The sequence below is a fragment of the Marmota flaviventris genome, chromosome 10, assembly GCF_047511675.1.
Source record: "Marmota flaviventris isolate mMarFla1 chromosome 10, mMarFla1.hap1, whole genome shotgun sequence".
Taxonomy (NCBI): Eukaryota; Metazoa; Chordata; class Mammalia; order Rodentia; family Sciuridae; genus Marmota; species Marmota flaviventris.
In genome coordinates this window covers 108,784,170-108,811,122 of record NC_092507.1, presented here as the reverse complement: position 1 = coordinate 108,811,122, position 26,953 = coordinate 108,784,170, and the positions used below count along the sequence as shown (strand labels likewise).

Genomic DNA, 26,953 nt, shown 5'->3' with positions numbered 1-26,953 from the left:
GCATATTTTCTATTCTCTTGCCTTTCCATAGTTAGGCCTTTAAAACTCTTAAGCCAAAATTCATTCTTTATTATTATACTGCCCAACAAATTACACCACTATATCCTTTCTCTCATTTCATAACACTTTAGTGTTACGCTTAATTAACAGATTCATGGTTTGGGACATAAATCTCCAAGCCACAAGACCTGCAACTCTGAGCCTGGGAAGAAAACTGTACTACCAAAACACAGAAATTTAAATGAAATGGACAAAGTTATAGAAATATAAAAAGTGAAACTACCTCAAGAATGTATAAAAAATCTGAATACAAGCTGTAACAAAGAATCTTAATTAGTAATATAAAAACTTCCCCAAAGAAAAGCCCAGGTCCAAAGGTATTCGTGTCAATCTCTATCTAGAACATTCCCACCTCCCCAAATATACCATGTATGTACATGAACATGAACATAAACATGTACATGAACATAAACACAGAGCATCAATCACTCAGAAGCCCAGCAAGGCATCTTAGCTTGACTACTCTTTAATGAGAAACAACTATTTTATTCAGAAATGTATAAAGAGCAATTAAGATCTTATATACAGACATAACAACCTGTAAGAAGTTACATTTAAGGAGACCTTTCTAGATAATTTTTGTGGTCCTTTTCAGCTTCATGAGTCCATGACACTGCATAATGGGCAAATGAAAATCAATTATGCACCTGATTGTCTTAAAAGGAGGTAAAACCTAGTATGAAGGTAGCATACAACAAATTATCTGCCATAAGAAATATTTTTTTAAAAACCCTTTTGAAATTTTAATTCCAACTGCAGCAAAATAAATAATTAATTTTAAAAATTCTTTGTTCCCTGCTAGAAAATAAAAAGGAGGCAATTCCTGTGGGACTTAATCTGCTGCAAGCACAAAGATTTTTAAGCTAGTCACACTTTCAAGTCCAACAAGTGGAGCCAGATCATAGACTCATGTTGAAATTCCCTCAGGCAAAGCTGGGAGCCATATTCTGAGATCTTCCGCAACACAATCTTCTATTATTTGGCATTTTTAAGATGACGCCATGCTACTACTGCTTAGTTTAGAAGTTCTTTTAAGGAAACAGTAGAAAAGACACCACATTTCAGTTCTAAGTCAATGTTAAAATTAGCTTCTCTCTTTTTTTCCTCTTCCTTTTCTTTTCTTCCAATTGGGTAGTAGCCTCAGCAAAAAACATAACTTCACTTTTTGCCTCACATTCCCTTTTGAGATAATCAAGACCTGCCATATTGAAGCCGATAACATCCTAGAGAGGAACAAAAGAAAGATGAAACAAGCTTTCTGACACTTCAGTTTAATATAGCAGCATATGTGAGCTAGGGGAACCATAGCTTTAGATATGGTTACATATCCTTCCTTCCCTGAGGAGTTTTTAGGGATTTTCATTTGTTTCCTTTTAAAGTCTACTCCTACCAATACCAACAAAAACTATCTCAGATTTATATGTGGTTGGTATTGCTAAAGTTAAGGCACAACATACTCCACATCTCTAAGTCACATATATGTTGAGATTTGCCTGATTCTTATAATTCTATACAAAAAAACTTACCTGTACTTGTCTGACTTTTGAAATAGTTGTTTCCTTTAATTTCTCTATCACTGGCACAAGCATTTGGTTGCTAGTGATCTGTCCAAAGTGAATTCTAATAGGAAAACAAAAAAGAGTCACGTTGCAAAGAAAAGTTCTGGTCCAATCTTTCTAGAAATAACAAAAAGATACAATATTAAAGCAACAACAAAATACAGATTCACTTCACCAAATGGGAGTACAGAAATGCTTCTAGCAAAAAAAGCTAAAACAGTTTATTGCTCAGACAGTTCAACTCAACTTGATAACAATTTAAAAAATACTGTACTAAACCTTACCACACTTATTTGCAAGCTGTTTCTTTTCCCAGCAATCTACCCAGTGGCCACAGATTTTGTTGGTGGTATATTATGAAAATCTCAGAGACAGAATGTGCCTTCTAAAAAATGTTAACATTACTAATAAAGGCAGAGCAAAAAGGAGAGTCACTCATCAGACAGTCAAATTCTGATCTAGAGTACCAAGATGCCCTAAATGGTCAGTCCTGCTCTGACAATCCGCCAGGTAGTACTCACCTACAACTTTCTGAACAGTTATAAGTATTCAGTGTTTCTCATAGAACCAGTTAACTCTGATTTCACTCTGATTCAATAGTATACATGCCATAGCTATAAAAGATTATTAAATATGAGTTTCTCTCTTCAAAACATACCCAAATCATAACAATCACAAAAGAATAATATAAACAGTAACAGTAACTTCTATGTATGTGTTCTAGGACCGTTTTCTCTTGTTACTATCCTGAATATAATGAATAGAGAGTTAAACATGCCAATTCACCAAATTTGATTCTAGTCAATTACTATCTCTGTTTAACTGTTTGGTATTGCCCGACCAGGTTTTTTTTTTTTTTTTTTTTTTCCCCCTAGCAGTTATTTTAAGGAATATTCAATTTTTGTCCCTATTCTTGACTTCTGCTAACTGCCTGAGAGTGAGGTTCAGAGAATAGAGGAGCAGAATAACTTAAGAGTCTTAAGTCTTTCAAAATATATTCTTCTCAACTACATATTTGCAGAGAATTCTTCACATTTAAGAATATAGCCTATTGAACATATGCTCTGTATGTTCAAAGTTTCTCTCCATATATGCTCCCACATTTCCATTTTCACATATATAGATGGGAGATATAAACTAACTATTTAAAACATTATGAGGAAAAAAAAAAAAAACAGCTTAAACTAAATGGTTTAAAAGAAACAACAAATAAATATACTGGCTATTTAGTACCTGACACCAAAGCCACTAAGACTGCACTTTGAAGATCTATCACTGGTTAAGCTTTCCTCAGCAATGCCTTAACACTACAAAAGGAAAAATGATTCCAAAGGGTCAGAAATATGCTATGTCAGAAGACAATTTCTGTAACAGTTTCTGAAACAGAAACATAAGATTTTTAATCCCAAAGTATCAAAGATGTCAGTTAACAGCTGTTCTGCTGAGAAGACATGGTATTTTTTGGAAAAAGATATTACCTGAGGAGAAAGAAGAGGCACCTACATAAAAGTTCAACATCAGAGCCCAGCTGGATGAATTCATTAAAGAGCTTAAGAATGTCTGGAACATAAGAAAAAGGCAGCACAAGTAGGGACTCTTCCAGTTCACTGAAGAAGAAAAAATATTGAAGATATCACATTTTTTAACATGGTCAATTTTTAATTCTCTTCCTTAACTATTTTTCTACTGCTTTTATACCAGAATTGATAGTGCCCATTCTGTGTTTAATTAAATATTCATTTATATTCTGGATGATTCTCTCTTCACTGTTTTGATTTTTATATTTTTTAATCTAGTTGGAATGCATATAGGAAGGTGGCATGATAGGTAGGAAAATCTGAAAGTTTTCTTTTTCTAGATGGATGTCCCCAAAGACTTTTGTTGAATATTCTATTTTTATATTATATTTATTTTACCATATATCGAGTTCTTCTATGTGTGTGTTCCAGGACTTTTCAGTCTACAATAATGATTAATTCTGACATTATTTTAGTTTTGCTTTTTCAGAGGCTTGCTCCCTCTAGTACTAGCTCTAGTATTATATCATCAATTCTAACTAAAAATCTCAAGAATATTTCAATGGGATAAAAAATCTACTAACTAAAGAAAACCAAATCTTCTCATCTTGGTTTGTCTTTTACCTCCATTAATCAATTTTCTTTTACATTTCTTTAGTAAAGTTTCATCATTATCTTTAGATAGTCCTATTAATGTTTAGTAAGGCTCATATGTAGATATTGTGATTTGTTATGAAAATAACCTTCAGTGGGTCAAACTTAAAACCAAAAGAGAAATCCTGGAAAATATTATTCCAAAAATGTATGACAAAGGAAACTTAAAAAGTCTGAAAAACAGTACAAGAACCAACAACAAAAACAAAAAGCAATTAAAAAATTCACAGGAAAAAAAATAATGGTCAATAAACATGATGAAATATTACTTTTGTTAGTAATCAAAAGAAGTGAATATGTCAGCTTTTGCTTCTCAAACTTGTTAAAAAAAAAAAAAAAAACTTTAAAAGCTTGGTAAAAACCAACTCAAAGACTCGGGAAAGTAATTCAACAACAGAAACCTGAAAAAAAATCTCATGCCGACTGATCAGTTATGAACTCTTAAGAAAAATGTTCATAGTTGGCACTTCTGATTGAATTATAACTACTATCCTTCACTTGTTCTCAAAAGCATCTCCCTTCATACTTTAGGAGGAACCTCCTAGCTCTCACATTTCAAAAAGATTGTAATGAATTATTTTCCATGAAAATTTTGACATAATCTTATAAGGAAAATAACCATCAAGTGTAATCTCTATTTCATTTTCAGATAAGCATTCAATAAATTTTGTTACCTGACAATCATTAGTAACTGTACCCTAGGACTCACCTTGATTTGATCCCTTTAAAAATCTCTAATACATATGCTGAAGGCTATAAAGGAAGGATAATACCATTAGTGATATTCTTTATTGGTTCCTACTAAAGCCCAATATTTTCAATTTCCTGAAAACAACAACAACAAAAATAAAACATAGAGCCTTCTCTCACTTGATAGTGTTCTATAATGGCAACATGGAATGGGTTTACACTTAGTTGGATTTGGGTTCACAATTAAGCTCTGTTCCTTACCAACCACATTATCATAAATAGGTCAGTTTCTTTATAAAACAAAGTACTCTGACTCACAAGATTTTTGCGATGGATGAAACATGAAGGTAATATACATAGTAATTCATGATTGCTGGATAAGCATGTTTTCTCATTACCCTCCCTTTCTCTTTCTCTCTGATTTATGTCAATTTCTCCTCCAAAGATTTATTTCAAAATTCATTTAAATAAACACAATCTTTTGAGGATTTCCAACACTGAGATACATAGGACTAGAAAATAGAAGAATGTCAGTCCAGTACAACTGAAGAGGTTGACTTCAGAAGTCACAATAAAATGGTCCTTTTGAAATACAAAATACCCAAGAGGATGCCAACATTCAAAAAAAGATTTTTAAACACAAACCATCTTTGATATAAGGAGAGCAACTAAGAACAGAGCAGAGAGGAAGAGCATGATAAAAAGATCACCATTAAACAGGGACGAGAGGTGGGGAGGGAAAGGGAGAGAGAAGGGAAATTGCATGGTAAAGGAAGGAGACCCTCATTGTTATACAAAATTACATATAAGAGGAAGTGAGGGGAAAGGGGAAAAAAAACAAGAGAGAGAAATGAATTACAGTAGATGGGGTAGAGAGAGAAGAGGGGAGGGGGGATAGTAGAGGATAGGAAAGGCAGCAGAATACAACAGACACTAGTATGGCAGTATGTAAAAAAGTGGATGTGTAACCGATGTGATTCTGCAATATGTATATGGGGTAAAAATGGGAGTTCATAATCCACTTGAATCAAATGTATGAAATATGATATGTCAAGAGCTTTGTAATGTTTTGAACAACTAATAATAAAAAAAATTAAAAAAAAAGTTTCTGCACAGCAAAGGAATGAAGAGCATGAAAAGAGGGTCTACAGAATGTGCGAAATCATTCCTAGCAGCTCTTTTAATAAGGGAAATATCCAGAATATATAAACAACTAAAAACCTTAACAACAACAACAACAACAACAAAAAAACCCCAAATAACCCCCCAAATAAACCTGCAAGTGATCTAAATAGACATTTTCCAAAAGAAGAAATACATATGGCCAAAATATATGAAAAATGTTCAACATGCTTAGCAATAAAGGAAACACAAATCAGGAAAAAAAAAAAAAAAAGATTTCCTGTCACATCCATTTTCAAATTATGATGCCTTCTCATTTCCTCTGAAAGCAATGTTTGAATAACCAATGGGAAACTCTTAGACATTCTTCTACTCACTGAAATATTGCCATAAGCCATCAAGATGGGGTTGATGGGAAGAGGAACCTATGAAGAAATTATTAAATCAAGTCATTAATTAAAGTGAGACTTTGATGGTACTTGCCATATTACAGAGTAATAATAGTATTTTACAATTTCAAACAGAGAAAAGAGACCCTAAAAATTGAAATTGCTGGATAAGCATAAAAGAATTGTCAGGCTTTTTAGTTTCTAAGTACTTTTAAATGAGTTTAGGAAATACATTTCATCTAAAAATGTGAAATGGTTACCCTGCTTTCCAAACAAATGTAGGAACTCAATATGTTTCTGCTCAGTATGCTAATCACCTCAGTCTATAATTTCCTAGCCTCCCCTTTTTATTAAAACTAAGCTTCCTTCCTCCAATAGTTACTCCATTTCTTCTAATTTTTGAATTCAAAAATATCTTATTGCATTTATTTTATATCCTAATCAGAGTTAATAAATCCTGAAATGATGTTTTTTTCAGTAATAGTATTTATAATATTTCTCAGTGCTTAGTTTAATGGACTATCTCACCTCTTTCCCTGCAGCTTTACAAATGGCTTGGTGTTCTTTCATTTTTGCAGTTTCTTCTCGGTATAGCTCAATGGCCTCCATGATCCTTTCAGCCTACACAGATGATGACAAAGGAGAGAAACTATCACAACACACTCCACCATCACAGGACAGTGAAACTAGAAAGCCTGACTAATAAAGATGTGCCAATAGAGTGCCAAATAGCACTTTTAAGATGTCTTTGGTTTTCTTTTTTCTTTAATGTATTAAAGAAGAGGAGAAGTGTCAGGAACTCAGGTAAGATCATGTCTGGACACCATGAGTAGGGCAGTTCCCAGGAGCACCTAAAAGGTGCCACATTCAGAAGATTTCCTTGCTATAATCCAGGTCCTGACACAGGACTACTCCTGTCCTTGGTTACAAGGAAGAAAACAGAGGTTATGCTCCCCATCTTCAATTTCCTCTTTGCCACAAAAGGGCTACAATGTGGTTGATACAAAATAAGACTTTTGCTAAACAGTTGGGATCCTATTAAAAAACAAGATACTACATTCTAGATCAACTTACTGCTTTGACTGTTTCAATAGTTTTCCTTCCAGTAAAATAACTTTCACCTTGAGCCTCTCCTGGAACCTGCCAAAAACAAAAATATATCACTGACAGAAGTTAAAGGGTCAATAAAAACAGTAAGGACATTATTTTATAAAAATGTTAACATAGTTATCAGATACTATAGTTGTTTAGTAAGTGCCAGTCACTAGGCTCAGTATTATATATGCATTAAAAATAGTGTTCGATTTCTCAAAGTTCTTTTATTTTTATTTTTGTTCTAAATAATTCTCACCTTCACTTAAAAAAAAAAGTGACAATTATTCAATACCAAATTTGGTCAATGACTTGTCTCACAAAATTGGGACAAAAAATTGAATAAAAAGCACTACACAGATACTTAAATCAGCTAGTGATGACTGTGGCATCTATCCCTAATTCTAATTCCATTAGGAATTCTTAAAATTATCAAAAATTTCAGGGTTTTGAAAGATTTACTTACTGCTGGTTGGTCTTCCTTGGCCACACTCTCCTCATATTCTGCTTCCCTTTGCTGCCATGAGACAGATATGTTAATTTGAGAGAAAAAAACATGGTCTCTACATAAAGAGAAATAAAACAGGCCGACATTGCTTCTTTCAAAACATAATTCCCCTATGACATCTTTGACTATCCCTGGTTTCTGAAATGGACGACAACCATCTTGGAAACAAGGTTCTTGAAAGACATATGACTACACTAAAGAGAAAACTTAAGCTGTGTCAGTCTGTCAGTTACCCACCAGCATATCTGAATCAAGCCTAAAGTTCTTACCATCTCCCTTTCTTCTTCAAGAATAAGAGGTTCCCTTGTTCTCTCCCAAAGTCTCAGAGATTTGTCATGGGATGATGAAACAACATAATCTCCACTGGGGCTGACTGCTAAGCACCAAATTTCCTGGTGGTGCCCCTGGAGAAAGAAAACCAGAAGAACTCAAATTTTAAGAATAACTCATCATAGAACACTATATGTTTATATTAGTGGGTGATGTAAATATTTGAAAAACAGTTCTTACGTACTGATCAAACAGTATAGGTAAGATTACCTCCAGAGTTTGTATGTGTTCAAATTTGTCTGCATCCCACTGCTTAATCTTATGATCTTTCCCAGCGGTAAAAAAGAGGTGAGACTTAGGTACAAACTGTAGGTACATCACACTGAAAAGAGAGAAAAGTATTCAAGTGTCATAAGAAGAGATTATATATGAGTCCTATATACAAGAATGGCTTCTGACCAGCTAGCTTTAGAGTGTCTGACAACATTAAACTTCCAATTTATCACTATTGGAGAACACTGAATAACAGACACAGATGCTCTAGGGAAAGGACACTTACAGGTGACTCAAAGGGAAGCCTTTGAGAAGATTATACCTACCTGTCATCATGTGCAAAGAGAGACTTGTGGCAGTCCCCAAAATCCAAACCCCAGATCTTCACATTCCTATCAGCAGAGCCAGTTGCTATTAGTGCTCCATCCTATATGAAAGAGAAATAAAACATTACTTAGTATTTTAATTTTGCAAGTTAGATAGATAAAAGCTAACCAGAACATTTAACTCATTTCTTTCAAAACCAGTAAAGCCAAAAAATTAATTTTCTTCTCTACCAGAAATACCTAATTCTTTATTTTTACCTACAGAGATACTTATACTTAAAAAGCTTGTTAGGGGAAAGCATGAACTCTGTAGCTTCAATATTTTTGTACTGCCACAGTGGAGTGCTGTGCTTTGATATAGGAATACCTATTTGCTTTGTTAAATAGGAAAAAGAATCTCTAATTTCTGCAATGGGATTTGGACGAAGAGTAGAAGAGGATAGAGGAGAAAAGAGACTGGAAAAGAATCCACTAAAATGTTTATGACCTAGCCTTGAATCCTATAATCCTCTGTCATTACTTCCTCTTATCTTTCCTTTCTCAGTGTACAAATGTTTCTGTTAATGTACAAATCAGACAGCTATGAGGTCAATTCCTTCCCCTTTCACACAGAATAGACCCTGTTTTTTAAATATATATTCTCACTATTAATCATAACAAGGTACTGGAAAAATATGAGATTCTGGCTGAGAGACTAAAATACACATAATGGAAAATTAACTATAATATCCAAATATTAAGCCAAGTTCCTTCTTCACAAAACAAAGGAGTATGGCTTTTTAGTGTTTCATTTTCAGGGTACTCTACCAACTACAGAAATTTAGACAATAAGTTAACTTATTACTGAGACACAACTTAAGCTTTACTTACATAAGAGATGTCCATGCATATAACAGGTAGTTTGTGTCCATATAATGAAAGAAAAAACTAAATACAGGAGAAAAAGAATATAAATAATTTATATCTGTCTATAAAACATAGGTATCATTTATTACATGTGCATCTGAAATACAAATTTCAAATAACTAAAGGCATTTCTGGATTGTTTACATATATTCTCAGAGACAAGACACTGAAGATAGCTAGTTATGATTACTTGAGTCCATCAGAGCTTACATGCACTTGCCAGGAGTACAACAATACAGTGAAGGCAAGGAGCCCCCTGAAGCCTACTGCCTCAGTTAGAATGTAGCACAGAGATGTTCTTTGGATCTCTTAGCTGAAAAGACTGGGACATTTGTTTCACAAAAATATTTCCTTATTCTGGCCTAACAGCACTCTTGGCATGGGGTCCAGTAATAAATAAATGATGGTAATGTATAGCCAAGTGTGCAATTACTGACTAGGACATCTAGAAATGCTCTTAAAATTCTACTGGTTATAGTAGAATTTTCTATCTGAAAGATTTCCTGAACATGTGCACCATACATTACTCGATTTACATGAAGTTTATGAATAATAGAACTCTTTTAAAACTCTTCCCTTTGCACTTACAATATTTTGATTCACACACGTTTTTAGAAATATACTACTGCTGGGTGTAGTCAAAATTACCTCTTTAGAATCTCAAGCCAAATTGTGAATATCAGAATTAGAAAATATTCCCAGGCAAAACCAATATACCTTTAATGTGTCAACATAGAAAATTTTCACAGTGCAGTCCAGCAAAGACACAGCCAACAGCTTTTGATTGGGAGAGTAACGGACACAGAGAACATCTTCATCTAGTTGTAACATTCGGGTCTGCTTCACAGAAAGTCTAGCACCACAGAAAGCGTCAAGAAAAAAATATACATATATAAGTACTCCACAATCAGAAAATTCCCAGTTTTAGAGTACAACACAGCTACATATGTCAAAAGGTTATTCAATGGCTCCCCGTTTTTCACTCCAAAAAAAATGGACACAAAAAATGCACATTTACCTCTTTTGGGTGCTTTTCTCATCTTTCACCAACTCAAAATCCCAGAACTTGACAGATTTATCTGCACCACCTGTCACAAAGCCTCGCTGGAAATTAAATGACATTTCAGTAATAGACTATTTTAGCATAGAAACTCTGCAAAGAAGACACATCAAAATAATGAAAAAGCTTTTTATTTAAAAACACAAGAATTCAGAAAAATGTGTTTCTCCCAAACCTTTTCTATTGTCTCTTTTGGGGCTGCTGCTATAGACCTTATTTGAGAACTCCTAGCACAGACCCACAAAAGACAGAGGTAATAACTAAGGAAAAGTCCTAGTTATATTTTTGTTTGCATTGGGAAGAAAAATCCTTAATGAACACTGTGGGAATTTTTGCTCACAAGAATGAAATAATCAAAAGAATTTGCTATAAAGAAGTAATTAAAACTAGTTTGACAAATGTATATAGAATGGCAATCTAACTAATTTCATTAAAAGTATTTCACCTGAGAAGGTATAAATTTATCCTTGTAATGCATCTGTTTGAAATGTTTTTCCAAGAAACCAGCCCCATTACAGCATAAAGTTGGTGTAAAGCACACAAAATAAGGAGTCAGATCACTGAATCTCAGTTGTCTATTGTGCTGTCTCACAGATTTATAACCTAAGAAACAACATTTCCATGAACCTTCACTTTGTTATACCAAAAATTCACATCATTTAAAGGAAAAGAGAATGCTACATATGTGCTGAGCCATTGCCAAGTAGGAATGATGCATGGCAATTTCTTTGTCAGCCTACCCCATGTTGCTTAGAGGAAGGACTCTCCATTGTGGAAATGGGCTTGCCTTGGACCCAGGTCATTTGCAGTGACATTGCATAAATGTTTGAGAAAGGTGACCCTGCTCAAGGACCAGGGTGGATCCGGGTTTAGGGAGGATCCTGCTGGATTAGGGCGGTTCCAGGTTTAGGGTGTATCCTGCTGGGAATAGTGAGTATCCTGCTGCCTCAGGCGCCCGCCCGCTCCTTGAGTTCCCGTTGAGTTCTCCCGGGATTCAGAGAGTATTTGGGATGCAGAGCCCGGTAAAGGATTTGCCCCAGAACCTGCGTGTAGAGTGTCGGTGAGAGGTCCGGAATGAAGACTTGCTGTTTGAATCTACAAGGCTGTGAGTGGTTCGTGATTTTGTGCCCAGCCAGACTGCGGCACATATGCAAGGTGCTGTTAATACTTTAAATTCACAGCTGTTTTGTTTTTATCTCAAATGACATTTGTCACTCTAAACTCTAGATTATTTTCTTGAATATTTAAATGAATAGGCCAAAATCTCTTTTTAAGGTATAGTCAAAAAACATGATGCCAAAATCTTTAGGGCAACCAGCACCATCACTAGAATGAATATATAGGTCTTCAGGGTAACTCCAACTTTTATTGACTCATAAAGGCTTAGGATTATAGATTTTCTGAAAACGCTAGACTTATATAGCCAAAGTATTTCTACTAAAAAAGAAACAGAAATCTACCCTCTGCATTGTGCTGCTTAAGAGAACATTTTACCTCAAGGATTAAAAACCATTGGTATGAAAAATTGTAAGGATAAGTAATTTGATGCCATGTTGCTGATGGTCAAGAGCAACTGAACCAGAATTCATTTCATAATGACAGCTAATCACATTACCAGATATATGAGATGGTATCATACAAGAATTCTGAAGATTAGGCTCACTTTTCCTTTAAAGTTTTCTTCTTTAAAGAAAACTCAAGAGAACAGATATTAAACTTGATATAAAAATTGGGAAATGCAACCATAGAGCTGAAGTCCACAGCTTTAAAATCTAGTTCAATTACCTGATCTGGAGAGAGACACATGGACCACAAAGCTCCATCATGGGCATCTATTGTCTCTAACAGATTTCCTGAGGCCAAGTCATAAAGCTGCAGTTTCCCTGCCTGGAAAGACACAAAATGCACACAGTTCTAATGAGCACTTCTACAACCCATGATTCATGCTTTTACAATTTAGAAAAGATTTCACAACCAACCAGGAACAATGTGAAACGCCTAAGAAAATGTATCCCATGCTCTGTATTCCCCATCTGAATAAATGCTTTCAAATACCCTACTGACATGTTGAATTAACCTTGGCACCATACTGCACAACAATGCATAGTACAACCTTGTGGTAATCCTGTCACTGTCATTGGTACCACAACTTTCTGTGACTCCATCACAGAGCCAGTATGTAACATACTCACAAAGGCAAAGCCTGGCTATGTGATGAGCTTCTGCACAATGTGGTGGTAAAGGTAAGCTGAAAGACTTGAGTCCCTTGTCTGCCTCTTCCTAATTCTGTGACCACCAGAGAATTCATCACCATGAACCTGTTTTTATCATCTGTAAAATGGAGACTATATCCGCAATATCTCTCAAATGTTGTGACAGATACCTAACGACCATAGGGACCAGGTCTGGGACTGCATGCTACTTATATACACAGTGCTCCAACCAATTCACAAAATGCTTTCCAAATAGCAAATATTAGGTGGCCATTTGTTGAAAGAAAAAATAAAAAATAAGAAACTTTTAATTCAAATGTTAATGCTGTTTCTCTGATATTCAATCTAAAATCTTTCTAATGTATCATATTTTTCACATGGTAAAAATGTCCATTTAATAATACACAGATTTTTTTCTAATAAAATTCACACAAATAAGGCACAGGTTTAAGAGAATAATGATGACAAATATTTACAAAGCAGCTTCAAAACACCCCACATACATTATTCAATTTTATTCTCACCACTACTATCACTACCACTACTGCTACTTCTGCTACCAACTCTATTATCTACTAGTTATTTACTGTGGGCCAGTCTCTATGCTAAGTAATACTGCATCCCTGTGAAGTGTGTTGTTAATATCACTGCACCTGTGAAAAATCAAGGCTAACAAAGTTAGGGTAACTTGCTCAAATATCTAATAAATGACAGAGCCAGGATTTAAATGCAAATGTCACCCTCCTGTTATATAGATGAAGGAATATTCCAAGTTGTGAGACTTGCTTCAAATTACCCATTTTGTATACAGAGAATCTGAATTCGAATCCATGTCTGCTTAGGCTCAAACTGATTAGCATCTAAGAATGAGTACTTGAGAAGTTTGTTTTTATTTTATTGCCTTTATCTGTCAAACATGATACCAGTTATTTAATTTAATTTATCATTAATCTTAATACATTTTGTCACCAATTAAAACAATTACATATATGTTCATAAAAAGATGCATGAAAGAATGATTACCAAATATAAATAGCAGCCATCTCAGGATCATGATTTCAATTTTTTTCTTCATAATTTGACATATTTTTTATGATAAATCAAGAAAAGATTTTTGATTTTTAAAAATGCCCCCCAAAAAGGACAATAAACATCCTTCCATATTATCTAGCTCTAATATATTTACCATTTGCTTAAAAAAACCACATTTTTCAAATAATTTTAAGATATTGAATAAAAAAGTCCCCATAAATTCAAAGCAAAGTCCCAGTTTACCTTTGTTCCTATGACCACCTGCCTATCACCAGGTACAAAGAATGAGCAAAGTGCATATTCACAGTTCATTGTGCGAATACACTGCAGTGTAGACCTATGAGAAAGGAAAAAAGAACTCTTAGTAAGGCAACCCTGTTCACACATCTTAAATGTTGGTATATACAATTTGATATACATTTAGCCACACAGAGATCAACATGAGAGAAGACAAGTCTTAATAATCTTGGCTCAAACCCAGTTATACTCAAGAAAGAATATATTACATTATACCAAATTTTAATTTTCTTTGCAGAAACCTCATAATCTTAAGGAACAGAGATAATAGAAAAAGCAGGGTAGGGAAAGTATCTGTTGGGCTTCACAGAACCTATTCTATCATTACCAGGAAATAAGTAAGCATAAGTAATACAAGTTGAATTAGCATCCAGACCGTTCACTACAAGAAAAGTTCATTTTATAGGATCATGTTCATCTACCAGTCATATGCCACATTTTGATCAATAAGAGACTGCATATGAGATGATCCCATAAGATTAATGGAAAAAAATTCCTATTGCTTAGTGACATTGATACTGTTGCAATATTAAGTGTAATGCATTACTCATGTTTGTGTTGGTGCTGATGTATAAAAACCTACTGTGTGCTTTTCTCAGAATGTGTCCCTTTTGTTAAGTGATGCATAGCTGTAGAAATCAAATGTGTCATTACATTCAACAGCCATTTACTAAATGAACAAAATGAACCAAACATAAAAAGGCAACTTTTTCTTGTGTAAGCTCCATAGTCCTATGGTCAAGATGCACTGAACATATATTTTAAGAGAAATGTACACAGTGCCTTAAGAAACAAATAATCACTGTCAAGAATACCAAAAAAAAAAAAAAAGAAAAAGAAATTCTACTGAATAAAGATATATGAAAGATATTTCACAAACCTGTTCCATATCTTAATGGAATCAGCTGCTGCTGAAAGTACAGCAATATTGTCTGAGCTGAATGACAAAGTCCGCACATCACTGCGATGACCCCCGATGGTGATTCTGCTCGTCCTGATGGGCTGAGGAGTAGGCAAAGATGCATTCAGTGAATATAATTCCACCAGATTGTTTTGTAGCAGGAACACAGCCTTTAACTCCCCTTGGGGTGAATGAATCATGTCAAAAGATCTGCATGGGAAAACAATCATAAAAGTTTTAGCTACTTCTTCAGTTCACAAACTTAACTTTGTATAGGGGGAAATCTCTGCAATGTCTTCAGTTTATATGAAGAAACATAAAGAATTTTACAAATAAGAGTGCTCAGAGTCTTGAATAGTAGTCAAGTACAGTGTTTTAAATAAAAAATCCTGGGCTCAGGTTTTGGTTCTGAAGTGTATCTTATTTTTGTGTATATATTTTTCATAAGTCATTTAAAATCCTTTCTGAACATGAGACAATACTTTTTTTTTAAATTGGAAACACGAAAAGAAAGTTAACAAACAGCTATAATAATGCAAATATGACATGAATAGGTGGGCCCAAGATGCGGGCAATAGTAACAGAGTTTGACGTTTGACAGAGTGATTGATCCCGGTCTCAAAAAATATAACTTATATAGACAGCATGCAAACACACAAAAAAAACCCAATAATACTTTGTGGCTTACCATTCTATTATAACTTCAGATACCATATTTTTACTCACTTGATTTTGGCAGAAGTTTTGATATTAGTCACTCGTTGGATTTCATCTCGCAGAGTCATTTCAACACTGATTTCAAGGTCCTCCTCCTCCCCCTTGCAAGAATTTAACCTAGAGGGGGGAGAAAAAAAAGAGTATCAACTATCACGTTTCTAGAAGCAGCCCTACTCTACCAGTCCAAAATCCTGCCCATTGGAAAACAAGCTATATAGATTCTGGGCAAGTTACTTAACTACACATGATTACCATGAGTATTAATCAATGTAAACTATTATTCCACTTAATGGGTAACCTCAAAAATACATTCTGGATGCAAGAGCTCATAAAATTTCCTGGGATGATAAAAATTTCCACTGAAGTCTTTCTAATACACTTTTCTAACTTTAAGACTTTAAAAAAAAAAAAAAAACTCATTGTCCTGTACTCAACAGTCTAATCATGTCATATAAACCAGAAAAGGTCTCAGAAGATGTGCTAAATTTTAACCATCAGAGAATGGATTTCTATGACTATAATGACCTATTTCAAAGTTTTATTTCCCTCAAAATTCAATTCTATAAAAGTCCAGTCTTTCTTCTCAGCACATTACACAATCCACCTTCCTTCCTTATAGGCTACTGTCATTAAAAGCAAACTGCTAGCCTTTGAGTTTAAATAGTTTAAAAATTGTTTTAAAAACTCTGCAATCTCTTTCTAGTTCTCTCTCTCAGTCCAAGACTCAGAAATGTGTTCAAGATGCACCCCCTACCCCCAAAAAAATTCAACATGGACTCAGACTCACAAATTCTTCTCTAGCTTTTAACAGTAATTAGTAATAAAGTAATTAGTAATAAAGTTGTTCCTTAAAGAAGCCATGATTTTTCTCAGTAATATGTGGCTTACCCAGGATACTTAAAGGAAGATGCTGGGGAATGAGACTGATCAAATAATGCTATGTGCATGTACAAATATAACATAATAAATCCTACTATTATGTATAATTATAATGCACCAATACAAATTTAAAAAGTAGAAGAGTGAGTGAGTTCTGTTGTTTATAAATGATTTCTCACAAAGTTGTTGAAAAAAACTTAAGAAAACATACTTTGCTTTCTTTCTAGCTTTCTTCATCTTCTTCTCCATTTTCTTCTGAACTTCCTCTTTAGACAGGATACAAAACACTTCTAGCACAGAGTCAGTTCCCTAGAAAGGAAAAAAGGTTGTTGTGAGTCCAGGAGAGGCAGTCTGTAATTTAACTATTCACAGTAAGATCTAAACAGTAATATTTTTCCCCCTACTAATTATGTTGAACAAAATCTCTGTGTGTCTCATCTCTAAAGTGAGAATACCATTTCCTACTTATAGCACTGCTTTGAAGACTAGAAAAAAGGTATGTGTTTTAATATTGCTTAGAAAAGTCAACATTTAATAAATGATTGCTAACAAAAATAATTATAGTATTGTTATGCAAATACAAAATAAGGATTATAGATCCACAAAGTACCACCAATGATTATTAACATTACAAAAAGAAAAAAACCCATCTCTACACCAAAGGTGAAAGAACAGAAGTACCTGAAAGGAACAGTATAGCCCGTTACTTTCTCCTTTAAGCCTGGTACTCACGTGGCAAGCAAGAATCCTGCCTGTCTTGTCCACTGCAAGATTCACAACTCTGTCCCTTCCTTCCCGCATTATGGAACCAGCTTTTCTGCATGAAAGGATGCGCTACAGAAGAAGCAAGAAATGAAGGTTAAATGTAAGTTCTGCTGAACCTCTGAAAAGATATGATTATGACAAATGCAGATGATAAAAATATTCCTTAAAAGATGACAAAAGTTATAGACTTAAAACTCTGCAGTTCTTATTTGTCTCACACTCAATGAAAGAAACCAAAATGAATTACATCTTCAGGAGTTTCATCCAGCTCGAGGGCATCATCCTCTGCTACAAGTGAGTCCTGCATTCTAGGAGAAGACTCTTTGACTTTCTTGGGCTTGGGTTCTTCCAGGTCTTCAACCTGTTTTATAAAATTGGGAAAATAAAAGCTGAAATGTCTTTCAGGTGGTGATACTTAGCCTTAATATTGTAGAAGTCTTTCCTATGGTCACTAATAGCTTGACTAATGAACTCTGATCAAACTTCAACAGCAGGACTTGGACCAGAATTTACTTTAAAGACTGATTACATCATATATAGCAAAATGTTATTCACTGTACCATAGTCAATAACTTCCTATAGTGTAAGGACAACTAGTTAGCAAACAATAGTGCAAAATCACAACACTCCTCATCTACTTCAAAGCATTCTCTGTTCTTAGGAGACCATAAACCTTGTATGCTAATGTATGTAGAACCCTAAATGGGTTCTATGGTGGCTATGCCACCATATTTCTAACTTCATCTAAACCTAACGTCTATAACCTTTCCCCTTCATACAAATTCTTTGAGTATTTAAGAAACAGTTATAAACTAGAATATATATTTATAAACATACATAAAGTTAATAGATTTTTGTTTGAGGGAAAAGGTTCCGATATCCTGAAATACATCCATGGACAACCAAAGGTCCAGGAATATCAGGCTAAGAATGCCATAATCTAAAACTAGCATTATCACAAGCTATAAGTTTAAAGATATTTTTCTTCAGAGCTCAAATAAACAAGGCAAAAATATATATATAATGAAGAAACATCTTTGTTTAGAGGTTGTAGCTTATCAATGTGATAGAATTTCTTAATTAATTACCTGATTCAATGAGCCTATGAAATTGCCCATAATCCCACCCCCCCAAAAGAGTAATTAACCTCTTGCAGATACACGATGTCCCAAGCTCTCAATTCACTGTCTGAAGCGCCAGTGATAAGTCGTTTTTCTTCTGAAACCAGAACCAACCCCCATACCTGTAGGGTATAAGAAGATGCATATGATTTTAAAAAGATTCTAGGTTGTAAAATATGACATTCCAAAATCTAAGAATACTATAAGTAAAATCTCTTTGGCCTGGCCTTTTGAAGTCTCAGAAAAGGCATATTAAGGCAACTTCTACAGAGAAAAAAAAAAAAAAAAACAGAGGCCCACTGTAGAACTGTTGCTTACACAATACTAGGTAGTTTCTCATCAACTTCGTATTTCCAAATTTAAATAATGGCTGTTCAACACAAATCTTAACTGTAATCCATTCAAATGATGATTCTAGTCTTAAACATCTTTGATTTCAGCAGTATCTAGCAAGTAAAAAGTGCCCCATTAATCTTTATTGCAAAATTTTTGACTTCTAAGTCCAAGAATCAAACAGTGAAAATAATAATAGTGTTGCAAAATCTGCTTTTCCTCAGTAATTCAAGGTATTATGGTTTTGAAAGCCTGATATAAACACAGCACTGAAAAGGATGTGAAGATATGTAATTACTGCCAGTACTTGATTGAACAGATCAAGCCACAATAGTTACAATATCTACATGTTGCTGCACCAGGCATCATTAGAACTCTGTAGAATCAAATGTGGACTGTTAGTCAGAAATAATAAAACTCAAGATTAAAAAACATTCAAGGTCAATTTTTATTAAATGCCAGAGTTGCTATATCTGCTCCAATGGCTGGCACCGCATATGATTACTACCATCACACACACACAAAAAAATACCATTCAGCATATGATGATTAGAAAGAATGAGCAGTAAAAAGAAAGAAATAGAGCCAGAGACAAAACACCTTCTTCCCATTCTTTCTCTGGGTCCATGACCCAACATGTACCTCAGTTCGGTGGCCAACCAATGTTTTGAAACAGTGCTGAGTATCAAGGTCCCACCATTTCACCATGGTATCTTTCCCACTAAAAGAAGAAACAGGAAAAAAAATTATTTAGAAAGAATCACTAAACTAACATGGAAATAAAGGACTCACTTACTGCTATAAAAAGAAAATGTATAGCAACTGTGTCTAAAGTTTCTATTCTATCTGACCCTTCTTCTGAAAAGCAAAAAATCCTAACTGTCCCTGTGGTTATTCTTATATAAAAGATTAAGATGTTTCACCTACTGTAAGCACAAAAAATGAATTGAATTCAGAGTATTTAGTACTCTTCTATGTTCTTTAAGAATATAAAAATCAAATCCATCATGCCTTCCTCCCACCATTTCCATCACCATAACATTCACATTCTCAGACCGTCTAACACGGAAACAGACATCTTAGACCATCCCTGTACTTCTCTCCTGTGTTTAGTTAGCTACTATGTCCTTAAAACATCTCTGTGAAGTCTCTAGACACCTTCCCATCCAATGTGATATAAAAAATCTGAATTTCAGTCCTGCTACCTGAATTATTTTTAACAGCCACTCATCTGATGTCTACATCCATTGCTGGTCTCTCATCCCGCCCACTATACCACTGTCAGATAATCTCATTTTTTAAAATTTATACCTACTCAATGATCTCTGCAGAATCAAAATCAGGCTCATTAGCATCACTTTCAAAACCACCTATAACTGGCTCTTAACCTCCTAAAACAATTCTTTCCTACCAAAGAAGTAATACCCAATGGTTCTACTCTTTTGCTTAGATGCCTCTTTCCAATTTCCTCATCAACATAAACCAAATAAAATCCTCCTTCATGAGGAGTGGAAGCACTTCACAAAAAATTCGACTTACGTACACAGCATATAATCCTACTTGTTAGTGTCACTCTCTCACAGAACCTCTTATATGAACAAGACATCCTAATACACCTGGATCCTGTCCTATAGCAACAACTTCACCACTGGGGCAGCATTTAGTGTTGTTTTTTTCACTCTTCCTGAGTCATTACTAAAGTTTTTATAGTTACTGCCAGGCAAACTAAGACCTCAGTCTTTCCTGATTGGTCATTTCTTAGGAGTAATAATTATTAGACTATTATTAAATGAGATTGAACCACATATGAAATTGCTATTTGAACATTTTGACGTACAAAAATGGAAATTTCAAATGGTTCAACCTTATAGATGTTCAGAAGGCTTATGAAGCACTTCTCTCAAAAGGTACGCTAAATTAAACACCTGGTATTCATATCTGCCCAATGCTTCATATTTTGCTTTTCGGACTTTCTAGAGTTCTAGAAAGTAAACAAAGCTCCCTCCATAAAAGTTGTATCAAAAGATTAAGGAACATAGAAAAGTTAATATCAAAGAAATGAATGAGAAATCAGAAAAAAGAATTTTAAAGTGCTATAATTTTAGATGGCTCCATGATACTATTTGGGAAGGGTGAGGAGAGAGAAAAGCAGAGCACAAAAGAGCCTAGTGAATAAGCATGACCATGGTGCTGAGAAAGTAAGAAAACAAATTAGAAATAAAAACCATTATTTCTTTACCTAGTAACTAGCAGATTCTTTTCTCGTAGGAACAATGCTTGTGTAACGGCATCCTTGTGGCCCTTTAGGCGGTAGAGGCCGCTTTCATTGATCACATCCCACACAATCACATCTGTATCCTAAAGGGATGGAATAGTACAGAAGAAAAATAATTTCCTTTACTCCAACAAAACAATGGTATTTAAGTACTACAAAGCAAAATATAGTCTTTCTAGAAAATTGGAAAAACACATAGAAAGTACAGAGGAATAAACATCATCCTTAATCCTATCACCCAGGGATAATCAGCAGACACTTCGTTTTATTTTGTTCCACTTATTCATTCCTACATGTACATAATATGTATATTTACATTTATGTTTCTGCTATTTTCCTATTATAAAACAGAGACCAGTTTATAACCATTTTTCATTTAATATTTCCATATCATTCCAAAGTGTTCTCATTATTTGTATTCACATAATAATTACTCCTAAGGATATACCATATTTAACATTTTTTCAAATTTAGATATTTAGATAGTTTTAAATTTTCTATCACTATACAGATGCAGAAATGAATACTTTTGTACACATCTTTATACATATACCTATTAGGATAAACATTAAAATGGGAAATTCTTGGATTAAAACTTATGCTCATTTTTAAAGTTTTTGATTCACAGTACTGAAATAATCTCCAGAATGCACTGACCTATAGAACCAATAGTGATACATATGACAAGGCCAGTTCTCATGTGATTAACTCTTGAGTATTATTAATTTTCTCAAAAACCACTGCCAATTTCATAAATAAAAAATGCTCAGTCAAAACATTTATTATCTGAATACTGAGAATTTTTCTACATGCACCATGGTAGGTAACAAGTGACCACTGCATCTCTTTAGAATTGCCAATTCATGTCTTTCATCTAATTTGCTTCAGGTTTCATCTTTTACTTGACCGTTTGTAAATTATTAATAGATATACATTAATCCTTTAAAAATATTATTTCTCTTTGTCTCTTGTCTTTAAATTTATCAAACTTATCAATCTTCTCCTTTAATTTTTTCTTTACTAACACATTTGAAGTCCTTTGCCACCTTGATATCAGATAAATATTTACTTTCTGGTTTACTTAAAATACTACTTTCTCACGTTTAAGTCTTCAATGTACAACTCATTTTTGTATATGTCATGAGGTAAAGACTTAATTGAAAATTCTTAGTTAATTATCTAAATACAATTTTATAAGTAATCCATTGTCTTTACACTTATCAGAAATATTATCTTGAAAATATACTAATTAGAAATATAGAAGTGGATTTGGTCATAGGATTTCCATTTGATGGCAATAACCTATTTTGCATTGGTAACAAATCGATAAGACACTTTTGAAATTATGGTTTTTATAATATATTTTAAAATGTCCCTTTTATTATTCTCCTTTCCACAAATTTTGTTGTTAACAATTCATTCATTTTTCCATACAAGCTTTTAAACTTTGGTCAAGTTCTAAACAAAAACCTTTGAGATATTTAAATTACTTTATGGAAATTAATTAAAAAAAAAAACTAACATTTTCTCAATATATTCTCTTCCTATTCAAAAATATGAATTGTTTCCCAAAAAAGGATTCTATTATTTTCTTCAGTAAAGTTTCATGGTATTTTTATGTTATTCAACATTTTATTGGGAATGAAATCTAAGCTACCAATTTTGCAGAACTCATTGGCAAATAATCATCACAGTCTCTTCTTTTCCAGTCTTTGTTTTCTTTTTCTTGTTTTATGGTTTTGGGTGGTACTCTACCATGATGTTCTGTTATGGTTGCCATGGGTATCTGTCTTATTCCTGAATTTCAGTCTTTTATTAGAAAGTATAACAGGAAAAAAAAAATGGATCTCCCAATTCACATTCATTCTTCTCATTGTATTTCTACCATTTGTATAGGATTTTGAACATTGAAAGTCTATAATTTCAACCAACGATTTTTGTGAAAAGCCTGCTTTAGCATAAATTATAAGGCCTTTAAAGTATCAAAGTCTGAGCACCTGCTTCAAAGTCTCACCTTGGATCCAGAAACCAGTCTGCCACCTAGCTGATCATACTTCAAGATAGTGATGGCTGCTTTGTGTCCATTAAAGGTCACATTTCCTTCCCCACTCAGGAGACTGAAGATTCTAACAGACCCATCCTCATAGCCAACAGCTAAGTGCAGCCCATCTGGGGAAGGGCACAAGCAAGTGACTTCTTGCTTAAGCCCTTGAAGGATGAGGATCTGAAATCATAAAAATCAAAAACAAGGTAGAAAAATTAAGCATATTATCAAGGTAAAACTGTAGAAATAACTGAAAATCTATAATTCCAAATCGCTCTTATAAATGATAAAACTCTGTAATTCATTTAAAGTTATTTAATGTAGAAATTATTATTTGTACTAGGCAATAAAATATTTAAGAAAAAATAAAATTATTTTGTCTAAAGCTGTGCACTGGTATAACATACAAAAATTACGTGGGCAATGTAATAAATTCATAAGTTTCATCCAAATGATATTTAATAAAGGGTTATAAACTCCTCTTTGCTTTAACTGAGCCCCATTTTATGAGAAATAAATCTGCCTGGTCATGTAGTATAACAAACTGTTTATCATGTGGTTTTATCCCAAGAAACCCTGGGTGGCAAGAGTATCAAAATAATAACCTCTTGGGAGTCAGATAGTGAATGGACAAAAATAAAATTCCTATATTTGATTTGGAAGAAGTGGTAAGCTTAAGGAATTTAGTGTTACACAAAGTCAAAGCCTGGTTTAAAATCCCTTGAGACTCATCTGTATAACTAACAAAAAGATGGTTAGCAACATAACACAGTAATACACCATTTAAATGTCTAATATTTTATAACTTACTGTAAGAGCAAGTAGAACTTGGAAAACAGAGAAACTGGTAGAGAAATGCAAAGAATGCTAGGAATAAATAAAGACCACAAATAATGACCTACAAATATCACTACCAGACATCTAAGAAGTAAGATCCTATTTGGTTATGATTTTCAGAATTTGGTGAAGAACACAACAAAATTTGATGGCCAGTTTATCTAGATCCAAAGGTAAAAGACATTTTTACTAAAGACACATACACACACAAAAAATCAATAGATGATAAATAAATCACAGCTCTCCCACTTCTACGTATCCATCTTCAAATACCCACAAATCATTATCAACCTAGTTGATTTTTGACTCACCTTCTCTCCTTTTCTTAAGTCCCAGATGAAAACATGTTCACAGGCTGGTACTGCCACATAGCGTCCTTTCTCACCACGAAGTGTCACAAAGACAATATTACCTTTTTGGCTTCCGATCAGGCCAAAGACCGCACTAGCAACATAACGTAGGTATTGCTTGGTAAGCCCCATGTTATGATGTCTGATACTGCAGGGGAGGTAATCTGTGCATATAAACAAAGAAAACTCAGTTCTTTAGGTTGCTTGGTTCTGTTTATCATGTAGTTAAAAGCATATAACTTGTGGTTTCTTAACCTTTATTTAGACTGAATAAATCATTATTTTTAAATCCACTAAGGATACGCGATCTTTCATGCTTTAAGCTTTAAATTGTTTAAACTGTCAGATCAACCTCATACCAAATATCTGACACAATGCCTCAGTGCATCTAAACAATTCACTTCTGCCCCTTGAATTACAAAGTTTTGACACTATGATTGGCAGCTTGAGATTGAACGTATTTATCAATGAGTATTTACTGTAAACCTACTAATTAGATAGGCACTATTCTAGGCACCAGAAATATGGTGCTGAACAAGACAAAAGCCCTGACCCCATGGTACTTACCTTCTAGCATGGCAGTTCTCAAAATAGTATTCACCCAAGTCATCTGGAGGTTTTACAGAAAAACTGCTGAGAACTACTTCACCCCAACTCCTGGCACCTGTTTCTTACTCATTATGTGTGGAGTGGTGTCTAAGATTTCATTTCTAAGAAGTTTCCAAGTACTTCTGCTATTGTGGTCCTGGACCACATTTTTAGAATTACTGTCCTACTAAATGCAGGTTTGTCCTTGATTTCAAAAATCAGAACAGGCACCTCCCTTGACACAAAAATGGTGGAGCAACTTGGCACACAATTTTTGAAAGATTCCTGCAAATGCATAAAAATGCTGGTTGTGAATAAAAGGTACAAAAAGAAAAGTGGGTAAGTCAATCATTTCTGTTCTCCAATGGAAGATTCAAAAGTGTTCCCCAAACACCCACACAACTTAAAAAAAAAAAAAAAAAAACAACCCACAGAGGTTATACTCTTTTTCAGGAGCTGTTTCTTGTTTTTGTTTTTTGTTTGGTTTAACTCTACAAGTGTCTCTTTCTGATTAGAATCAACATATTAATCTACTTTAAAAGAAAAATACCCAATTCCAAACTCTACTAATATTTGTTAGTATTCATCTACTGGCCTCAAGGCTCTACTCACAGACACTAAAACAAAGCCAATTAAAAGTATAGAAAAAGCTGGGTGTGGTGGCCCATGCCTGTACCCAGCAACTTGGGAAGCTGAGGCAGGAGGATCAGGAGTTCAAAGCCAGCCTCAACAAGTTAGCAAGGCTCTAAGCAACTTAGCAAGAACCTGATTCAAAATAAGAAATATAATAAAAATGGCTGGGAATGAGGCTGGGTTCAATCCCCAGTATCCCCAACCAAAAAAAAAAAAAAAAAAAAGTCAAGAAAATATTGATATGGTGATAATGATTTTGGCCTAGCCATTTGATTAATTCTTTCCCAATTCCTCTTACTCCTAAAGCCTCTTAACTATAGCTCCTCGGGTTAATCCATCTACCACCTCCTTCTATCATATGGAGAATTCATATAGCATGCCTAGGCCAAAGGATTATTTTTATTTCCAGTCCTGTCTACCTACATGAATACTAATTACAGAGTTCATATTCCAATTCAGCAAGTCTTAACTCCAAAATTTTTGCCTTAAACCACTACACTAAAACACTTTTCTCCTCTCATATCTGTCAACTCAACCTGATCGATTTCCTGAAGTAAAAATTCTTTTTTCTCTTTCTGGCACTTTCAGTTCCAGTTTTTTATCACTGCACAGTTTTTCAACTAGCACCTCCACTTCCATGTTTTTCATTATTTTCTTTCAAAAGCAATATTACCAGACTAATCTTTTTCAAATGCACTGTCCCTACTTCAAAGCCTTTGAAAGGGCTAAGTCGTTTTCCAATTTCCAATAACATCCTATTCAGTCTACTTTCTCTCTCAACCTTCTCTCTTGTAGGACTGGTTTCCTTTTGTGACATTGCTTTTTTTCCTATTATCTTCTCACCTACAACAACATGCATTCTCCTGTCTACCCATTTTACTTAGATTATCCTCTAACACCCACTTCTTTCCCGGCAAGCCCTATTCTTGCAGCCTCTTCTATGGAGTCTATATTTAAACAACATTCCATGCAACTTGGCACTGGTCACTTTCGTTTCGCGTACTCAGATCTCACCTCCTTCTGGAGAGACTTCACGACCTTATCTTCTTCCAAAACTACACCATCACCACTTCCTATCTTACAGCTCTCCCAAACACGCTGTTTCTGTAATGCATTTAAGGCGTGGTCTGTGGGAACGGACTCGTCACGTCCCGAAAACCAGGATTAAAGTGTGGGGATTCCGCACACCGAACCAACACGGCTCAGCATCTTCGGGCAAGCCCGTGCACACGCGTGGCCAGGCAGGTCTACTCTGCTCGCGCCAGCCGCGAAGGTAGCAGAGAGGCCTCCAAGTACAGCTGTGCGGACCCCGGCAGTAACCCGTTTGCCCCATCTTTGCGATCCGCCGCCAATTCCCCCGCACAACTCTCCTGACACCACGAAGGCCTCCGCCAAGTTCCACCCAACAACAGCGCCTAAGAAAGGTGAACTGCAGTCCCCGTGCATCCCTAGGACTCACCTCAACCTCCACGAGGCTCCGGCCATCAGCACCCGCCCCCGGGATCCGCCTCTTCCGGGCAGGTCGGGAGCCTCTTCCGCCCA

General features: G+C 34.7%; 1 protein-coding gene across 1 annotated transcript; it reads right to left on the bottom strand.

The window, feature by feature from the left end:
• Positions 1–510: 510 nt before the first annotated feature.
• On the bottom strand, positions 511–26,948 carry Wdr3 (WD repeat domain 3). The gene is made up of 27 exons (XM_027940301.2): positions 26,871–26,948; positions 24,152–24,354; positions 22,974–23,183; positions 20,924–21,042; positions 19,327–19,405; positions 18,378–18,473; positions 17,478–17,591; positions 17,198–17,299; positions 16,677–16,774; positions 15,596–15,703; positions 14,849–15,079; positions 13,915–14,008; positions 12,212–12,313; positions 10,385–10,470; positions 10,084–10,219; positions 9,331–9,387; positions 8,461–8,561; positions 8,132–8,243; positions 7,861–7,995; positions 7,550–7,600; positions 7,066–7,131; positions 6,520–6,612; positions 5,980–6,027; positions 4,500–4,543; positions 3,098–3,226; positions 1,587–1,680; positions 511–1,283 (listed from the first exon to the last, which is right to left on the bottom strand). Exons 2-27 carry the CDS (start codon positions 24,320–24,322, stop codon positions 1,128–1,130), a joined length of 2,832 nt encoding a protein of 943 aa, XP_027796102.2. The 5' UTR covers positions 24,323–24,354; positions 26,871–26,948; the 3' UTR covers positions 511–1,127.
• Between the last annotated feature and the right edge of the window lie 5 nt (positions 26,949–26,953).

Excerpts from the sequence above, each read along its gene's own strand:
- Wdr3 (XM_027940301.2), bottom strand. The coding sequence starts at position 24,322 with ATGGGGCTTACCAAGCAATACCTACGTTATGTTGCTAGTGCGGTCTTT. Across the intron at positions 21,043-22,973 it reads GACTGGTTTCTGGATCCAAG|GATACAGATGTGATTGTGTG; the intron begins GTGAGACTTTGA and ends CCATCCCTTTAG. Across the intron at positions 10,471-12,211 it reads TGTGTCTCTCTCCAGATCAG|CGAGGCTTTGTGACAGGTGG; the intron begins GTAATTGAACTA and ends TTTAATTTCCAG.